The sequence below is a fragment of the Vipera berus genome (assembly GCF_964194415.1).
Source record: "Vipera berus genome assembly, chromosome: 1".
NCBI lineage: Eukaryota > Metazoa > Chordata > Lepidosauria > Squamata > Viperidae > Vipera > Vipera berus.
Genome location: NC_138202.1, coordinates 100,156,771 through 100,177,060, shown reverse-complemented (window position 1 = coordinate 100,177,060; position 20,290 = coordinate 100,156,771). Strand labels below are relative to the sequence as shown.

The window sequence follows — 20,290 nt, the reverse complement described above, 5'->3', positions numbered from 1 at the left end:
CCTATAAAGCCCTACATGGCCTGGGTCCGGGGTATTTGAGGGAACACCTGCTGCCGGCATCAAACGCCCTTCGCCCAGTGCGCTCCCACAGGGAGGGTCTGCTCAGGGTTCCGCCGGTAAGAGATTGCCGACGGGTGACACCCAGGGATAGGGCCTTCTCAGTGGGAGCGCCTGCCCTCTGGAACCAGCTGCCGGTGGAGCTGAGGACTGCCCCCGACCTCCGATCATTCCGCCGGGGCCTGAAGACCTGGCTCTTTGAGCTCTCGGGCCCAGGCTGAGGAGAAAATTATTTTAACTGGGGTTTTTAAGAGTACAGGGTTGATTTAATATTTTTTAACTTGGTTTTTAACTTTTGTATGTTTGATTTTTAACTCCCTGTAAACCGCCCTGAGTCCTCAGGGAAAGGGCGGTATATAAATGCAATAAAATAAATAAATAAATAAATGTTGAAGGATATACTGCATGTAACAGGAAAAATCTCTCCATGCCAAAATCTGGGCAAAACAACTAAACAGAATGTGAATAGTTTTAGTCATTAGTCTAATGAAACCACAGTATTGGATTTACACATCATTAATTCAGAACAATTTGACTTCAGTTCGTATACAGCATGAACTCATCCACTGTGTTTTATAAAACATGATTCCCAATTTAATGTATTGTATGTCCTATTCAAAAAAACAAAGCCAATGAACTATAGCTTGATATGTTGAATATAATGACACATATCAGCAGTCACCAAAGTGCTATTCCAGGTCAATCTAAACAAAAGTGAACTTCAAGGAACAGTGGAATATTAAAGTACATGACAATGAGGAACAGTCATATTAGCATTAGGCAAATGGTTCAATAGAAAATAGAATAACAGATCAAATCAAATCTTTATTATGGTCATACACCAGGATATAAAACAAAAGGATACCTGAAAATTAAAAGTAGTTTAAATAATTGTCAAATTGCAGTTTTCAAAGAAAAAAATATCTCAAGCAGAATGTGTCATTATATTCAACATTTCGGAACTTCTAACTTTTTATATACCTTGTAAGAGAAAATGAAAAGTAATAAAAATATAGACATAAACAATCAAAATTATCAATGAATCGGAACAGTTCCCTTACAATGAAAAGTCATAATTTGAAGGGCCATTCACTTGTACAAAAGTCCAAAGAGGACAGAAGGGAAGTATATAAAATATGAAGAAAGTAGATACAGAAAAGTTTTTTTTTCTTCATATTACTAAGCAGCAGCAGTAGGAAATACAGTAGGAAATACAGGACAGGCAACAGACAATTAAATTCATTTTTCAAGATGGGGGGATGACAAATGGGATCAGGCAATTCCATAAAGAGTAAAGTTATTAGCCAAAAAATATTACCTCCATTAAAAGAAACAAAATGTCCTTTTGAATGTCAGTTGATGTGCAATTGTATTCATTCATGATATACTGCCCCATATTTTAGTCCATGGGTAGGCTACACATTGATGCAACCCCAAGCACCCCTTTTATAGATCTCAGAGTTCCATACCATATGAATAACTCTAAAGCACCTATTTCATCTCCTACCTCAATTTATCAGCCTTATTTTTTCTGGTTTTCAAGCCTATGACATTATGCTCCTTTAAGGGCAAAGAAATGTACAACATGGCTTTTGACCACAAGAAAGGTGCTCTATGGGTCGTTCAAAACAAATCCCTGTGTGTTTAGTCCTTCTTTCCAACCAGTATCTCAACCACCTTCGGAGTACTTGACCAATTGACACTTCACTCTCTCTCCTCCATTCCTTTTTTTTACAGACCACAATTTTTAAAAGACAAGATGCTCTAAAGTCACTGTCAGTGTAACAAGAAAAAATAATCTCTCCCCGCCCCAGGCTAAAGAACATCTATGGAGATTCTCAGTCATCTAGGTCATGGTTGTCCCAAGGTGCTTTTGCAAGAGGCATCTGGACTTGTTTTTCTATGAAGATGTTTTGCTTCTCATCCAAGAAGCTTCTTCAGCTCTGACTGGATGGTGGGGAATGGAAGGATTTGTATTCTTTGCAGACAGCTGGTCATTTGCATTCTTTTAGAAAGTCATTGAGGCCACTTGGGTCTTATATACCACTGGGTCTTCAGGATCACCCAAGTAGTGCAAATGGGTGTGGAGCCTTCTTCGAACTGCTCAAAGTACTGTGTTGCAGGAATATTTGAAAAGCCCAGGAGGATCTTCCATCAACACAAGATATGTGCACAATTTAAACTCAATTATACATTAAGGCAGAAACTTGTAAACCCCAAGGATAAAACACCCAGACACAAACTGAGCAATGTAGTATATGCAGTACAATGCAGTGAGACATGTGCAGATCTGTACAATGGGGAAACAAAACAACCACTTCATAAACATATGGCACAACATGGGAGAACAAACCTATCAGGACAAGATTCAGAAGTCCATCTGCATTTAAAAGACAAATGCCACTCCTTTGAAAATAGCAAAGTCCACATTTTGGACAGAGAGGACTGCTGGTTTGAAAGAGGGCTGACAGAGGCCATCTATGTCAAAATTGAACATCCCTCTCTCAATAAATTTTATTTTATTTTAATTCCATTTATATCCCGCCCTTCTCCGAAGACTCAGGGCGGCTTACAAGCTTAGCAGTAGCCTTCATTCTATGTATATGCCTGCTTATTAGGGCTTTCATACACCCCCCAAGCGGCATTATTACAAAGTCAGCTTAATTGCCCCCAACAATCTGGGTCCTCATTTTACCTACCTCGGAAGGATGGAAGGCTGAGTCAACCTTGAGCCTGGTGGGATGCGAACCTGCACTAATTGCAGGCAGCTGGTGTTACTTAAGGAGGCATTAGCCCACTGCTCCACCAATGGGGAGGGATCCGACATCATCTATCTCCAATCTACAACACAGTCCTTCCAGCAATTCCAAGAAGGCTCCACACCCATTTGCATGACTCAGGCGACCCTGAGGACACAAATAAACCTCCAAGTGGCCTCAATGACTCTCTAAAAGAATGCAAATGACCAGCTGTCTGCAAGGAGTATAAATCCTTCCATTCCCCACCATCCAGTCAGAGCTGAAGAAGTTTCGTGGATGAGAAGTGAAATGTCTTCATAGAAAAACAAGAAAGTCCAGTTGCCTCATGAAAAAGCACCTTTGGGACAATTTAAGGAACCCTTTCCTATATGCCAGTACAATGTAGTCAAATCAGAGTAGAAGAGCCTATAGGGCAGAATGGGTGCAGGTCACTTTACTTTGTTGTCCTGAATTTACTTTTTCCCAATACAGTAGACTTTTTCCCTACATCTACAGAGTTGTTTTGGGCAGGAATCTCATTAAAATATTAGACACATGGAAGACTGCACAGTTATCACAAAGGTGCTTTTCCAAAAGGCAACTGGACTTTCTTCACCAAGAAAACCCAGTCGGCTTTTGGAAAAGCATTTTGGGACAACCATGACCTGTATGATTGAGAATCTCCAGAGACTGCATTATGTCAAATATTGCCAGATTTGAGATAAGATTTGTTAAATTGTATGACTGTTGATTTTGAGTGTAAGGATATCAACAACTAACCCCGTGCAAAACTAAATATGAGATACTACACTGTTTGTGCATAAGAGTACGGAATGTAGAAGAATTTCATAATGCTGGACACTAGGAAAAAGTCTGATTAAAAAAGGTCAATTCTCTATGCATCATGGGACTGCATGTGGGATAAAGGAATTTAGAACAGACAGTGCACATTTATTCTTTTACAGAAGGTTCTCTCTGAAAAAGTTTTAATTACTGACTCTAAAAATAAACAAGCGTGCAAAGGGGAATTTAACTGCATATTTGTAAAAATTTAAAGTAACAATCTGAAGATTTGCTTCAAATCTGACATGCATGATAGATTAATTTACTGTTTCAAGAGTTTAAAATCTGCACTGGACGTAGTTCTTTATAGAAGAAACTACTTTGTTAGACTAATCCTGTATTTTCAGGAACATACAATTTTAAAACTTTCTTTGAACCCTTTAAAAATTGTTCAAACCCTTCATGAAACTGAACAATTTCTTGAAGTTGACAAAGTGTAATTAATATGAATTGTATTATTTATTTATTAAACAAATTTATACAGCCACCCAACTCACACATAGGTGACTTTAATAAAAAGATATAGAATAGACAATCATACCGGTAAAATATACAAATATACAGTATACAATATACAACTGTGTATATGTTGTGATATAGACGGTATCTTTAAAAACTGAAAAATCATATTATAAATACAACACTGGAAAGTAACAACTAATAAATGAGTGGAAGTAGAATTACTTGGAGTTAGCTAACATTGCTGTATATTGGTCTTTCTTTAACTTTTCCCTCAGGACCCCTTCCCGCTTGCAAAAATTATGGAGGACTCCAAAAGAGCTTTTGTTTGCATGGGTTATGTTTATCAACATTTAAAATATTAAAAATTAACATTGATGCATTTACTGCCACTATCATTTCTCATATTGTTTGATAGGATTTTAAGGTTATATTATTTTTGAACATTAAGCAACACTGCTGTATACCATTGTTGCTATTACCGTGCAATATATAATAATAATAATAATAATAATAATAATAATAATAATAATAATAATAATAATAATAATAGATTTGGAAGGGACCTTGGAGGTCTTCTAGTTCAACCCCCTGCTCCAGCAGGAAACCCTATACCATTCCAGACAAATGGTTGTCCAGTCTCTTCTTAAAAACTTCCAGTGTTAGAGCATTCACAACTTCTGGAGGCAGGTTGTTCCATTGCTTAATTGTTCTAACTGTCAGGAAATTTCTCCTTAGTTCTAGGGTGCTTCTCTGTTTGATTAGTTCCCATCCATTGCTTCTTGTCCTGCCTTCAGGTGCTTTAGACACTAGCTTGACTTCCTCTTCTTTGTGGCAACCCTTGAGATATTGGAACACTGCTATCATGTTACCCCTAGTCCTTCTCTTTATTAAACTAGACGTACCCAATTCCAGCAACCGTTCTTTATATGTTTTAACCTCCAGTCCCCTAATCATCTTTGTTGCTCTTCTCTGTAGAGCAGAATCTCAACATCTTTTTTACATTGTGGTGACCAAAACTGGATGCAGTATTCCAGGTGTGGCCTTACCAAGGCATTGTAAAGTGGTATTAACACTTCACATGATCTTTTTTTTTTATTGAAAAGTTTTAACATACAGTTTATCTTTAACAGTCCCCCCTTCCCCTCCCTTCTCCCTCCCCCCCTACCTCTCCCCCCTCCCCCCCTCCCCCCCCCCCGACTTCCCAGAGCTAAATACAAGGTATATATAAAAAAAACCATCATAAACAACCATATACTAACAACCATAACCTCTAAAATCCATCACTCTCTAGCTTATATAGTATAGGACAAACCTTAGTAATATTAAATATATATAGAAAAACTAAAATAGAAAAAGAAAAAAAAGAAGGAAGACTTATTCAAATGCTACATGAAACTTCTTAACCCTATACTTATTCTGGATAAACTCAATCCATTTTCTCCATTCCATAATGTAACGTTCTTGCGAGTGATCTTTCAAATAAGCCGAAATCTTCGCCATTTCTGCCAGGTCGGAGACCTTTAAAGTCCACTCTTCTATGGTCGGCAGTTCCTCTTTCTTCCAATACTGACCTATCAAAAGTCTTGCTGCCGTAATTAAATTTAACATCAGCTTAGTGTCCACAACCGTAGCATCCGTGATTATTCCCAACAAGAAGAGTTGCGGACAAAACTTTATCCTTTGCTTAAAAATCTTCTGCATATTCCACCAAATTTTTATCCAAAAAGCCTTGATCTTTTTACAAGTCCACCATACATGAAAATATGTTGCATCTTCATCTCCACATCTCCAGCATTTTGGCTGATAGTTCGGATACATACTTGCAAGCTTTTTAGGATCTAGATGCCATCTATAAAACATTTTATAAAAGTTCTCTCTTAAGTTTTGAGCTTGTGTAAATTTTACGTTCCTCACCCAAATCTTTTCCCACATGTCCATTGTGATAACTTCCTGGATGTTTTGGGCCCATTTTATCATACAATCCTTAACGAGTTCTGTTTCTGAATCAATCTCTATCAACGCAAGATATATCCGTTTAATATGTGCTGGTCCCTGATTTCTAATTTGCTTTATCAGATTTTCATCAGTCATTGTAAAACCATTTTTCTGATCTTCTTTCCACCTGGCCCGTAGCTGAGTATATTGAAACCAATTTTGAACAATCTTCTCGTCTCGCAAGAGACTATATGGCTTCAAACACCAATCATTTCTTTCCAAGCTTAGGATCTCCTTGTACGTAGTCACATCATGTTTGAAACCAGCATGTATATTTTCTATTGCGTGTTTTGGAATTGCCCACAATGGTATCTTACAATCTAACTTATGTCTGTACTTCTTCCAAACTCTCAGCAATGCCTGTCTTAAAATATGCACTCTAAACACATTATCTACCTTCTTATCATACAACAAATATGCATGCTAGCCAAACAGCAAGTCGTGGCCCTCAAGATTTAATAATCTCTCTTGTGTCAAATTAATCCAATCACTTATACCTGCTAACGCAGCAGCTTCATAATATAATTTAAAGTTAGGCATCTTAAGACCACCTCTTTCACGAGTATCCTGCATAATCTTGAGTTTAACTCGTGGCCTTTTCCCTGCCCAAACAAATTTGTTGATACCTCTCTGCCATTCCTCCAAATTAGAGTCTTTCTTAAGAACCGGTATCATTTGAAATAAAAATAAAAATTTAGGCAGGACATTCATTTTTACTGCTGCGATTCGCCCCAACAAAGACAATTGCAGTTTTTCCCAACTCTCCATTTCTTTTTGGATTTTTCCCCATAATTTTTCATAGTTATTTTTATATAATTTTGTATTGGAGGGCGACAAAAACACCCCCAAATATTTAACCCTTTTGACAATCTCAAATCCAGTTAACCCTTCTAAAAGGGCCTTTTGCGATGCTGTCATGTTTTTAGCCAAAATTTTAGTTTTTTGTACATTAACTTTAAATCCAGAAACCTTCCCATATTGCATTATTATCTCCATCAGGTCCACAACAGAGCTCTCCGGCTGGGTCACTGTAACAACCAGATCGTCTGCGAACGCTCTCAATCTATAATCCTGATCTCTAATCTGTATACCCTTAATTCTTTCCGAATTTCGTATTTTTACCAATAATATCTCCAATGTTAACACAAATAACAAGGGCGATAACGGACACCCTTGCCTTGTGCCCTTCTCAATATTACATACTTCTGTCAGGCTATTGTTAACTATTATTCGGGCTGTTTGTTTTTGATATAATGCCCTAATTGGTTGCAAAAATTTATCCCCAAAGTTCATTTTATCTAAAACTTTCATCAAAAATTGCCAATTCAATTGATCAAAAGCTTTTTCAGCGTCTAAAAAAATTAGCGCCGCAGGGATCTGGTTGTTCCTTTCCAAAAATTCCAACACATCAACTATATGCCTCACATTATTTTTCATTTGCCTACCACTAATAAACCCAGTTTGATCCCCATGAATCACCCGTTGCAGAACCCTCATCAATCTGTTAGCCAACACCTTAGCAAATACCTTATAGTCTGTATTTAATAGTGATATCAGTCTATAGTTTTTTACTTGAGTAGCATCTTGGTCTTCCTTCGGAATCAGAGAGATAAAGGCAGTTCTCCAAGATGGAGGCACCTTTCCCCCTCTCTGGATTGTCTGGAACAATTCCTTTAACGGCTTAACCATCTCTAATTGTAAATTTTTGTAGTAGGCCGCAGTCAAACCATCTGTACCTGGCGCTTTGTCAGCCTTCAACTCCTTAATTACTGTAAATATTTCTTCTTCTGTAATCAGTTGATTAATCTCCTCTTTTTGTAGTTGTGTAAGCACCGGGATGCTAGCATTCTCCAAATATTCATCAATGTCTTTTTCATTAATCTTCTCCTTAGCATATAATTTAGAATAAAAATCCACAAAGGCTTCCTTAATAAAATCCTGTTGAAACACCATTTTTCCCTTGTGTTCAATTTTATCTATGTTAGAAGCCCTCTGCTTTTTCCTTAGTCTATAAGCTAGCCATCTACCTGGCTTATTAGCATTGCAAAAAGTATTATGCCTGGCAAACCTCAAATTGGTTGCCACTTGATCAGCCATTAATTTATCAAATTGTCCTCTTAATAGCTTAATAGCCTCCTTAGTCTTCACATCCAATGGATTCAAAATCAAAGCATTCTCTTTTTCCTTAATTTCATTCTCCAATTCTTTCCTTCTAGCTTCCAAAGTACGTCTATGTTTATTGTTCATATATATCAACACTCCTCTCATATAGGCCTTGCTAGCATCCCAGACCATATCCATAGAAGTATCCTTATTCATATTAAGTTCAAAAAAATCCTTCATTCGCTGTTTACACTCTTCAACATTTTTCTGGTTTCTAAACAAATTCTCATTTACGCACCACGAGCGCCTATCTCTGTTATCCTTATTAATCTCTAACCATACTGGGCTATGGTCAGAAATAGCTCTTGCACAAATCTTCACCTTCATAATCCTAGAAAAAAAATCATTAGTCAGCAAAATAAAGTCAATCCTAGAAAAAGATTGATGTCTATCAGAAAAAAAGGTATAATCCTTTTCATGCGGGTGTATGTCACGCCAAATATCTCGCAATTCCAGATCATCCTTCATTTCCAAAAAAGACTTAGGCAATCTGGCATGACACGGAATACGCTTAAAAAAACCAGCCTTGTCCATCTGTACATCCACTACACCATTCCAATCCCCCATAAAAATAAACGATTTGTAATCCAACTGGGTAAGCTTTATATGAAGTAAGCTAAAAAAGTCAGCCTGTTGTTGTTGTTGATTAGGGGCATACAGTCCAACTAAAAGCGTTTTTTTGCCTTCTAGCAACAAGTCTATCATTACGTATCTTCCATGCTTATCTGCTTCAATTAAGTCCGCTGTTATGGCACTTTTAATATAAACAACCACTCCATTTTTCTTATTCATTGCAGAGGCAACAAATTGCGTACCCAGTCTTGAGTTAAATAAAAGCTTTTGGTCCATAGCCCTAATATGCGTTTCTTGCAAACATATAACATCAATCTTAAATTGTTTTAAATATAAAAAAACTTTCTTTCTCTTCTGAGGCGAGTTCAATCCATTAACATTCCAAGTCAAAAATTTAGTCGCCATTCTTATCGCCCCGAAGCTTTTGGAGCACCTCACCAATGGCCCTGCCGCCTTTAGGCCGCGCTCCTCCCACTGCCTCGCTGTAAGTGCGCTTTGAAAATTCCAAAAACTTCTGCTGGTCTTGTTCTTTTATTTGTTTTGCTCTTTTTAAAGCAGCACGCGTCACCCTCTGCTCTCCAGCGTCAGCCAATGAAGTTATAGTTTGATCCACTCCTGCACCATTCTCCTCTGTCTGTCCGTCTTCAGCCTCTTGAGGTTTTCCTTCTCCAGGTCCCTTTGCTGCTTCCAGAAGTGATAGTGGGGTTGCTTTTAAAACATTATTGTAGAATTCATGCGCCTGTGCCACAGCAACCAGATGGTATCTTTTACCTTCATGCATTACCACCAGCCCTACTGGAATCTCCCATCTGAACCTTATGTCACACTGTTTAAGTTCCTGCACCAGAAATGCAAAGTCCTTTCTTCTCCTTAAAATCTTTGGAGGAATTTCCTTTAAAACCAAAACTTCTTGGTCAGCAACCACTACTTTAGTATCATAGGCAGCTTGAATAACTTCATCTCTAATTTCTCTTTTTGTAAAATAAACCACCACATCTCTAGGTAGCTTCCTCTGTCTGGCAATCCATGAGTTTACACGAAAAACCTTATCCATACATGCCTTTATTTCAGATGCTGGCTGACCCAATACTGCTTCCAGGGCTTCAGAAATCAGCTGCTTTAAATCTTCTTTAATATTTTCTTTTAAGCCCCTTATTCTAATAGCATACTGCATCTGGTGAAACTGAACAAGGCTTAACTCTCTGTCCGCTTTATCTTCATTCTCCAATACCTTAACTTCTAGTACAGCATTTTTTGAGTCAAATCTTCCACTTTTTCTTCCAAGCCTTGTACACATTCAGCCACACTTTCCACTGTAGACAAAATGTCTACCCTCATCGCACTAAATTTCTCTTCCATCCTCTCTTCTATTCTCTCCTCCATTTTTGCCAGTTTATCACTCAATGTTACTAAAATTACCTGGGCATGCTTTTCAAGGGCATCTTCTAAATCTTTCGATGTCAATGCAGCAGGAGGAAGCAAGGCTTGCAACGATGTCTGTTGCACCGGAGAAGTTCCAGCACTCCGAAGAGTTTTTGAAGGAGGTTTAGCCGCCATCTTTTACTTTCACTTGTGACGCACTTTCACTTTAAGTTTAAAAAAACACTTCACATGATCTTGATTCTATCCCTCTGTTAATGCAGCCTAGCACTGTGTTGGCTTTTTTGGCAGTGCAGCACACTGCTGGCTCATATTTAAGTGATTGTCCACTAGGACTCCAAGATCCCTCTCACAGTTACTACTGTTGAGCAAGGTACCACCTATACTGTACCTGTGGATTTTCTTTTTCTTGCCTAGATGTGGAACCTTACTTTTTTCACCACTGAATTTCATTTTGTTAGATAGCGTCCAATGTTTAGGACTGTCCAGATCCTTCTGTATCTTAAGCCTGTCTTCTGGAGTGTTGGCTATTCCTGCCAGCTTTGTTTGCTGACTCGTTTCAATTCTTTGAACATGAATCTTAAAACTTTTATTACTTTTTAAAGATAGGGAAATAACACTAATTCAGCATTCCATATCATATCTCCATAAGATTATAATTTTCTCTCAAGTAAGTTTACATTGTTTATCCCATATTTTTATAAGCATATTGTACTATATGTGCTATGGTAGATAGAGGAATGCCAAATCCTGCACTTCATAGACAAACTACATTTTGATGTAGATTATAGGAAAGTTAAACTTTCTACTATACAATTTGTTTTTCCCGTTAGTATGCTTCTTTTTGAAGCAGACCTATAAACATAAGTACACCTCTTACTGTGTTTTTATTAAGAACTATCCTAAATTTATTAAAATATTCCCAGAACCTGGATAAATGTATTTATATAAATTTATAAACTTATTTTCCAGATTCAAACTCTCCCTGCAAATTACAGTTAACAGATTTTTTTACCATGGATTATACCTGCATTGGTCATGTTTCAACAAGTTACCCAAGTTTCCTCTACTATATTTCTGGAACTAACTAAATTTATCCAGCTCTCACGTGGATAAACAAACTTTAATTACTGCTGGAAATTAACACTCAAGATAACACAGATGAGCAGGGAACATTCGTTCTAATGTTTATTTTTCTCCCAATGCTGGGGAAGATCACCCTCTCCACCTGAGGGAACCCAATACACAGCCCAGTATGTCACTAAATAGTTAAGAGAGAAGCTACTAGTGGCTGTTTTTCCCTTTCCTTGCCAGCTTGTCAATAGAATTCCTCCCTGGGAAATCAAATTGTCCCCATCCCCATAGGAAAAGGATGGGGTGGCCTTTCAAGGAAGAGAAAAAAAAATCCCCCATTACATCTCCACGCCCAATTCTCAGAAGGGGGAACCAGCCCCGCTGCTGATGCTGCTGTCCCTGCGTGTCAGGTCCCCAACAAGTCTTGTAAGGAAGATGACTGACACACATACACACACACGCACTCCTCTTCCTTGCCAAGCCACTCAACCTCGGGAGAGGAAGCCCGGCGCTTCTTCCTGACATTCCTCCACCCACTCCTCCATGATCCCCAAGGGGATCCTGTCGCCACCTCCCCCTCCCCACGGCCGGCCCCCTCGAAAAAGGAAGCACACACACACACACACACACCCCAAAATGCAAGGCAGAGACAACGGCGTATTACCCATAGCCACACCTACCTGTCTTCTCATGGTCGTAGCCCACCACAATGAAATAATCTGCCAGGCGGGCCATAGCCGAGGAGAGGCCGGCTCCGTCCTCGCTAGCCTCGCTCCACCTACCACTCCCGCTGCTGCTCCGGAGTAGCTCAGCATCCTCCCTTCAACTCCCCCCGTCCTGCAAAAAGAGGCAGCAGCGGTGGCAGCGGCAGAGGCAGAGGCGGCAGGAGCAGCAGCTCAGCCATGTTGGACAGCCAGGCTCCCGGTGCGCCTGCGCGGTCCTCATTTCCCCCTCCCCTTTTGGAGAGCCGTTCTCCAGTGGCTTCGCTGGAGCCAGGCGCGCGGGGCGGTGGCGGGAGAGAGAGAGAGACAATTCCGGGACTTGCAAGCCTCCGCTCGGCTTCGAGAGGGTGGCTTCTTTGCTCTTCGCCCTGTTGTATTCCTGTTTGAAACTGCGTTACATCATTGCTTTGTATGGGGCTCGCGTAGATACCGCGCCCGCGACCCGAAAACGGGAGGCGCTCTGAGAAATCAAGCTCAGCCGCCCTTTTCAATCAGACGACGCTTCCTTCCTGCATCCCAGGGGTCTTCAAACTTGGCCCTTTTATGACTTGTGGACTTCAACTCCCAGAATTCCTCAGCCAGCTTTGCTGGCTGAGGAATTCTGGGAGTTGAAGTCCACAAGTCATAAAAGGGCCAAGTTTGAAGACCCCCTGCTGTATCCGAAGTTGAACGGGAGCCGGGCTTTTGGGCAGGCGAGGAGCGCGTTGGAAACGCAAGCCGCTCGCTGCTGACGCCGTCGCGTTTCTGCCTGCGGTCCGCAGGAAATCGGCTCGGCTAAATTTCCGCCAAGCCTTAACTACGCTCGAGTAAGAAGAAACGTGGAGATAGGCAAATGCCCGTGTTGAGAAGGACGCTAATTTCCTTTTCTGTCGTTGGGCACGTGGGAAGTGTGGCTTGGAAAATTAATTTATTTATTTCGTGCTAATTTTGGCTAATTTGCTGGGTTCGAAAACGATCGTTATACGGGGAGTCCTCGACCGTCGAGCCCAGAATTTATGTTGCTAAGTGAGAAAATTGTTAAGTGAGGTTTGTACCATTTTATCGCTTTTCTTGCCAGATTTGTTAAGTGAGTCATCCCAGTTGTTAAATCAGTATGGGGGTTGTTAAGTGAATCTGGCTCCCCCATTGACATTGCTTGGCAGAAAGTCACAAGTCACATGACCCCAAGACACTGCAATCGTCAGAAATGTGAACCAGTTGCCAAGCGTCCAAATGTAAATCATGTGACCATGGGGATGCTGCAACGGTCATAACGGAAAAATGGTCATGTCACTTTTTAATGCCATTGTAACTTTGAACGGTCGCTAAACAAGCTGTTGTAAGTCAAGGACTACCTGTATTTAGTACTAGTCTCACCCATGACGTTTTTTTACTTCTTCAGAAATGAATTGGTATAAATCAGTGCTTTAGAAAAAAAAACCTAGTTTAATAATGATATCTGAAGGGGAATAGATACACCACGGATAATATTGGCCTAAACCTCAATGCAAGCTTGCTATAGTGGACTTATTCTAAATTACAACCGTTATTTTTTTTCTAATTTGGCAGTCATGTATTCTCTAAATACTGGTGCAGTAATATTACTGATGTCAGATTGATGCTTAATGTTTCATACCCAAAGTGACAACAACTAGCTGTTCTCAGAACTAATAAGTAATGTTTTAAAATGTATTCACAAATAATAGCATGGGGTATATAGCTTGTTAGATAACTTGTGATCCATTAGGTTATCCTTTATTAAATATTTTCTGATCAGATTCCTGAGAGGCTTCAACAATGACAGAATTTCTAATGTACTGCCTTCACTGGAAGAGTTAGGATACATTCAGAGACGTATTTTCCTTAAAAATAGCCCAATTCCACAGGAGTTGTGGGTCCTGGATTTTGGGTGCATGTATAAATTAGCCCATTTTAGGTACCTTGGTTTGAAAGGTTTTTTCTTGTGGTGCACCATTTTGCCTAGTGAAAGATTACAGGAATCAAGAGTTTTTATAGTATATAGTTTGGGGGTGGGGGACAGGATAATAAAGGTAGGATAAAAAAAATGTTTGTTGGTAGCTCACTAGAGAATTTTCATTTTTACACTGCATGTTTCTGAAGGGTCCTTCTAGTGTGATAGAGATTTTAATCTGGTTTAGGGCTACTGTATGAAGTCTTCAGGATTTGACTCATTATATTAACTATGGCACCATTAAAATAATGTATGAAGTGAGTTAGGTAAAAAACATTTTTCTGGTGGTATTGCATTTTCACACTTGTGGACATTACTGTTGTAGAATCTAGTGTGGAAAACTGCCCATCTAAATCAAATTAATTAATGCTTACACTTGCATGGTTCTTATACTCATAAAACTTCATGCGGCATCACAAAAACAATCACTAAGAAGGCTTAAATGTTTACAAATACACAATTGTAAATTAGCAGTTGTATAAAAAGGGACAAGATAGCAACCTAATACAGCTAGCCCTTGACTTATGACCAGTCACTTAGCAATAGTTCAAAGATCACCCCCACCCAACCTAGTTTAAAAGTTCTGACATCAAGGCCCTCCTACAGTCACGTGACCACATTTTGGGAACTCAGCAGCCACTCTGCATCAATGGCTGTTTGCAGTGCCCCATGGTCACATGACTGCCTTTACAATGGTTTGGCTAGAAACTGGCATTTATTTGTGGTTTCTGGCAAAACTTACCCCATACTGAACATTACGTTCTCATAACGACAGCAGTATATGCTTAAGGTTTGCCATGTTCACTTAACAACTATCACAAAAAGGTTATATTTGAGAACTGTAGTTTTTTCTCTCAATTTTCCTTTTTCGTCTCTTGTTTTTTAATTCATTTTAAATTTGCTCTGTCCATCTGTCTTTTCCTTTCATTAATGTGTGTGTGTAAAGTAATAATACAATGAAGATTTTAATATTAAGTAATTAGCTTAATGACAAAGCGAAATAATTATAATGCTTACAATATCCTAAGCTGCCATTAATATTGATATATCTTTTTTCTCTGTTCTGTTTTCAATATTCTACATTATTTAAATAATAGGATGTCACAGTCTTTAATTATATAAACAACAATGTACAGAAATAAGTATAATGTATCAACAGAAATAAATATAATGTATCAACATGTATAATAACACAATAAAAAAGAAACAAATAAAAAATGCTTAATCTTCCACAGTGATGGTGAACTTTTAGAGACCAAGTGCCCAAACTGCAACCCAAAACCCACTTATGTATCATCGTGTGCCAGGTGGGTGTGGGCAATTGGGTAGGTGTCGCCCATTGGGTGGGTGTGGCCCATTGGCTGGGTGTGCTGCGGTGGTAATGGCAGACTGGGTGGGACTAAAAAGTTCAGTCAATCAATTCCAACTTCGTGAGATCTTTTTTTTCCCCGCGAGAAGTTGAAATTGATTGATTGAACCTTTTTTTTATTTTGCACATGGTGGCAGAGGCCTAAAGGGAAAAGGTTTTATAAAACCCAGCTGAAGGCCTAGGACTGGGTCGACAGCGCGTGTGCCCACAGAGAGGCTCTGCAGGCCACTGTGGCACGTGTGCCATAGGTTCACCATCAGGGATCTACCAGATCAAGGCTGCAGAAATCCAGATGACCACAAGATGGGAGCAAATATTTAGATTTTTCTGCATATCTTTATCTCCATCTAGAGGTCATGTTGATTTTTGCAGCACCGAGAATATTTTCATATTCTATTTTTGCAGGGTAGGAGGGATTGGAGAAGGTAAAGAAGTGATATATTGTTCAAAGAAAGCCCTGTAATTCTACTAAAGCTGCAAATTTTGGGGGGCCTGGTAAAAACCCTTGGATCATCAGAGAAAAGGTTTCTGCCCAGGAAGATAGGATTTACTGTGAGCTCTCCCTCCCACTGCTAGTCTTAAAGGAGAAACTGTAGAAATCAGATGGACAACAAAATATTTGGGCACTCCTACAAGAGACTTTAGGGGGACGCGGTGGCTCAGTGGGTTAGGACTCTGAGCTTGTTGATCAGAAAGTCGGCAGTTTGACGGGTCAAATCCCGAGTGCCGCGTAGCAGAGTGAGCGCCTGTTACTTGTCCCAGCTTCTGCCAACCTAGCAGTTCGAAAGCACGTAAAAATGCAAGTAGAAAAATAGGGACCACTATGATGGGAAGGTAACAGCGTTCTGTGCGCCTTTGGTGTCTAGTCATGCCGGCCAAATGACCACGGAGACGTCCTCGGACAAGCGCTGGCTCTTCGGCTTTGAAACGGAAATGAGCACCGGCCCCTAGAGTCGGAAACGACTAGCACGCATGTGCGGGGGATCCTCTACCTTTACCTTTACCTTACAAGAGACTTTAAACTGACCCTTTCAAAAAAATTTGGTCAGGATAAGAATTATGTTTGGGGTACATATAAAGAAATCATAAGAATGGTGTTAGAATGACCTGATTAACTGCTGAGTAGCTGCATAGCAATAGCTTCAGTTAGAGAAGTGAATAGGAGGGGAATAGTGAATTCAATATGCTCTACAAAAAACTCAACTGTGCTTAATTTCCAGTTTGTATAAAAAAGTTGGTGATAGCCTAATGTACCATAAATTACTTAAATTTCATTTAGACAAAAGGGAAAACTTATTTTAATTTAAATGGAAAGAAAAACTGGCAGTCAAATCTATTTGGCAATAACATAGTTTACACACAAGTTCTGCAAGTTTTTAAAGAGAGGATTGGCCATCACCTTTTGGGGATGATTTAACTGATTTTCCTGCATACTGCAGAGGACTGGAAGAGATGCTCCTTCTAACATTACAATTCTGTGATTCTAAGCCAGGGAAACCATCTGAAAATCATTTAAGATGTCATCTTAAAGTTGATCCTACTGAAGTGTGAAGTTCAGAATAGAATATAAAATTAATTAAATACAATACATAACTTGTGGTATACAGTTATAACTTCCAAACAGCATGCGTTTGAAGGCTAGACAGTTTTATAAATGCCAAGTCTTTGGAATTCGGTTATTGTAAGACTGCAGGCTATAAAAGCAATGCACCTAGTGTTCTTCTAGCAGTACACTTCCCATGGGTTCCCTATAATTAGGACATTACTTTAAAATATCAATATGCCAGAAAACATGTTATTTTAATTTTTTACAAGTAGAAGTAAACAGCATTTTACCAATTGTACAGAAATCTGTTTAAATTTCACGTAACTCCCTATTCTACAACTTACTGTCACATTTTACATTTCTAATTGACCACATAACCATATTCTGAAATTGTCAAAAAAAGATCGCAACCATCATGAACAGTTTATTTTTGTAAGAGGACTAATGTTCTCTTCGCCACAAACTACCGAAGTTGTGCTAATTGCATATCTACCATTTTAGTCATGTTAAAGGTTTGCTGTTTAATATGAAAAGCGAGTGCCAAAAGATTTACAGGAAGAGACAGATGGATTGCCCTTCATAGACTTTTGTCTATGGCTCATTTTATAAGAAGAAAAAAGATTTATCTTAAATGGAAAATTGTTCAGGATCCTCAAATAGCTATCTTGGAATATTCACCTGGAGTTGGACTCTAATTAGGCAAATCCTAACAAATTGCCCAAGAAACAGTCTTGTCATGCTTTCTGGACTGAATTTGATTTTGTTATGCCTGAGAAAGTGGACAAGGTCCTTTTGTCTGTTAGTCCAGTTACTGCTTGTTAGAGCTTGCCCCTTCCTGGGTTCTTAAAGCAGCCCAGGAACTGATCAGGAGATGGGTTCAAGCGATGGTTTCAGTCTCTTTGACAGAAGGGGTGGTCCCACCAACCCTGAAGGAAAAAGTAGTATATGCCTCCTCCTCAAGAGATCATCACTGGACCCTTTCCCTGTGGAGAATTATCAGCCAGTTTCCCATCTGCCCTTTCCCACAAAGTTGTGGAAAAAGTGGTTGGATGATAGCTGATCTTTTGGAAAGGTATTATCTGGACCTGTTTCAGTCTGCCTTAAAGGGTATTGTATAAAGGCAGTGCTACACACATTTTGGTGGACCTGGGATAGGAATGATGCATCCAACCTATTGCTCCTTGCTTTCTCAGTGGCTTTTGAAACTTTCAACCACAACCAGCCACATAGGTTGGAAGTGGGAGGCACTATGTTCCAGTAGCTCACCTCTTCCACAGTGGTTGGTTCTAGTTGATACTGACAGGAGAGATTGTGTTTGAGGCCTATCGTGTGAGGAGCCCCAGGGCTTAATGCTCTTTCTTCATGTTCAACATCTACATGAAACCATTAAGTGAGGTTATCTGCCAGTTCAGGGTGCAGTACCATCAGTATGTTGACGATACCAACTCTACCCCAAGTGGCACAGGTGAAGCTGTCGGTGTATTGATCCAATGTCTGGAGGCTATTTGGGTTTGGATGAGGCAGAACAGACTTCAGCTCAATCCTACCAAGACTGACAGGCTGTGACTGTTTGGATATGGATATGGGATGTCTCCAGATTTGATCTTAAGTGGGGCTGCACTTTTCTAGTCAAGACTGGTATTCAACTTGGGGATCCTCTTAGACTGGCAGCTACTGCTCAAAGAGCAAGTGGCAGCTGTGGCCAGGAGGGCTTTCACACAGATTCATCTTGTATGCTATTGTGCCCTTTCCTTGATCAGGAGACCCATCAGACAGTCACTCATGTCCTGGTCATCTCATGTTTGGATTATTTTAATGGGGTCTTCACAGGGCTGCCCTTGAAGACTATCCAGAAGCTATAGCGGGCTTAAATTGCAGTAGTGCAAGCAGTAACTGGTGCCTCTTGTGTCACCCATGTATTACCACTGCTACGCAAGCTGTATTGGTTGCCAGTTGGCTTACGAGTGAAAATCAAGATGCTGGTTATTACCCATAAAACTCTGTAAGCCATAGGGTCTGGTTACCTGAGAAACTGCTTGTCTCCAGCTATTTCTGCCTGCTCAATACCACCTAGCACAGCAGATGTACTACAGATCCCTCCCATTAAACATTGCCATTTTGTGGGTTGAAGGAAATGTGCCTTCTTTGCTGCAGCCCCTATCCTCTGAAACAGCATCTCCCCAAGATAAGGATGGACCCTATCTCCTGCAGTTCCAGAAAGCTTTGCAAATTTGGCTTTGGTCCCAGGCCTGAGACTGATGTTTATTATTTGTTTAAAGGCCTTTTCATTTTGTTTGTTGTTTTTGCCGTCTATTAGATTATTTTAGTCTGGGTTGTCTATTTAATACAATGTTTTTAGCAGTCTTTCCCTGATTTTATACTCTGCCCAGAGTCCCCTGTAATTGGGCTCAGTGGGTTAGGACGCTGAGCTTGTCGATCAGAAGGTCGGCAGTTTGGCGGGTCGAATCCCGAGTGCCGGGTAACAGAGTGAGCACCTGTTACTTGTTCCAGCTTCTGCCAACCTAGTAGTTCGAAAGCACGTAAAAATGCAAGTAGAAAAATAGGGACCACTAACGGTGGGAAGGTAACAGCGTTCCGTGCGCCTTTGGCGTCTAGTCATGCCGGCCACATGACCAAGGAGACGTCTTCGGACAAGCGCTGGCTCTTCGGCTTTGAAATGGAGATGAGCACCGGCCCCTAGTGTCGGAAATGACTAGCATGCATGTGCGGGGGAACCTTTACCTTTACCTTTAAGTTTTAATAGAGAAATACATTTCAGATCAAAACAGGAGATAACTGGAGAACACATTTTGAGAAAGACGAAGGATCGTTCTACTGTTCCTATGTTTTGTGCTTTCTTTGTTATGACTGTAGTGGTCTGTGGCTTATGCTCATCTATCTTAAAAGCCTCTCCAACCACAAAAATTTAATATTGGGTCATTCTCCATTTGATAGTTCCCAGCAATGTGTTTTTAATATGTTGCTGATGTACTTCTTGTATCCGCACCACAGTATAGATAACAAAGCCTCTTTAATGTAACCCCCCTCAGCTCATTCTCAAGAATGGAATTTTTACATGGTCAGGAATTTCAGGATGTTTCCTGTTTACATTTTCCTTTGGTTTGAGGCAACAACATACCGTACCCCATTAGAGAAAAGGAGAGGGGAGATGACTTGGGCAAACTACAAGTAGTAATCAGACATACCATACAGGACTCGCACACAATATGAACAATTATTGTGTTTGTGTGATGTCCCTTTTCAACTGCAGTTTTGAAGGCAAGCACTCGGAAAAACAGTAGTTCCCAGTAACTTTAAGCACAGCCCTGTAATATACGGTCTCATAAAAATCAACAGGAAGGTCTGTTGTGTGGGAGGAGGAAAGCATACATTCCACTGTGCTAGAAACCAAATAGT

At 39.9% G+C, this 20,290-nt stretch overlaps 1 protein-coding gene across 2 annotated transcripts in view; it reads right to left on the bottom strand.

Annotated features, from left to right (window-relative positions):
• SBF2 (SET binding factor 2) overlaps nt 1–12,222 on the bottom strand; it is a 248,125-nt gene extending 235,903 nt beyond the window's left edge. For both annotated transcript variants that reach the window (XM_081335708.1, XM_081335707.1), the window contains exon 1: nt 11,966–12,222. In XM_081335708.1, the coding sequence (XP_081191834.1) occupies nt 11,966–12,020 (55 nt within the window). In that variant the 5' untranslated portion in view covers nt 12,021–12,222. The remainder of the gene's footprint in view (nt 1–11,965) is intronic.
• Between the last annotated feature and the right edge of the window lie 8,068 nt (nt 12,223–20,290).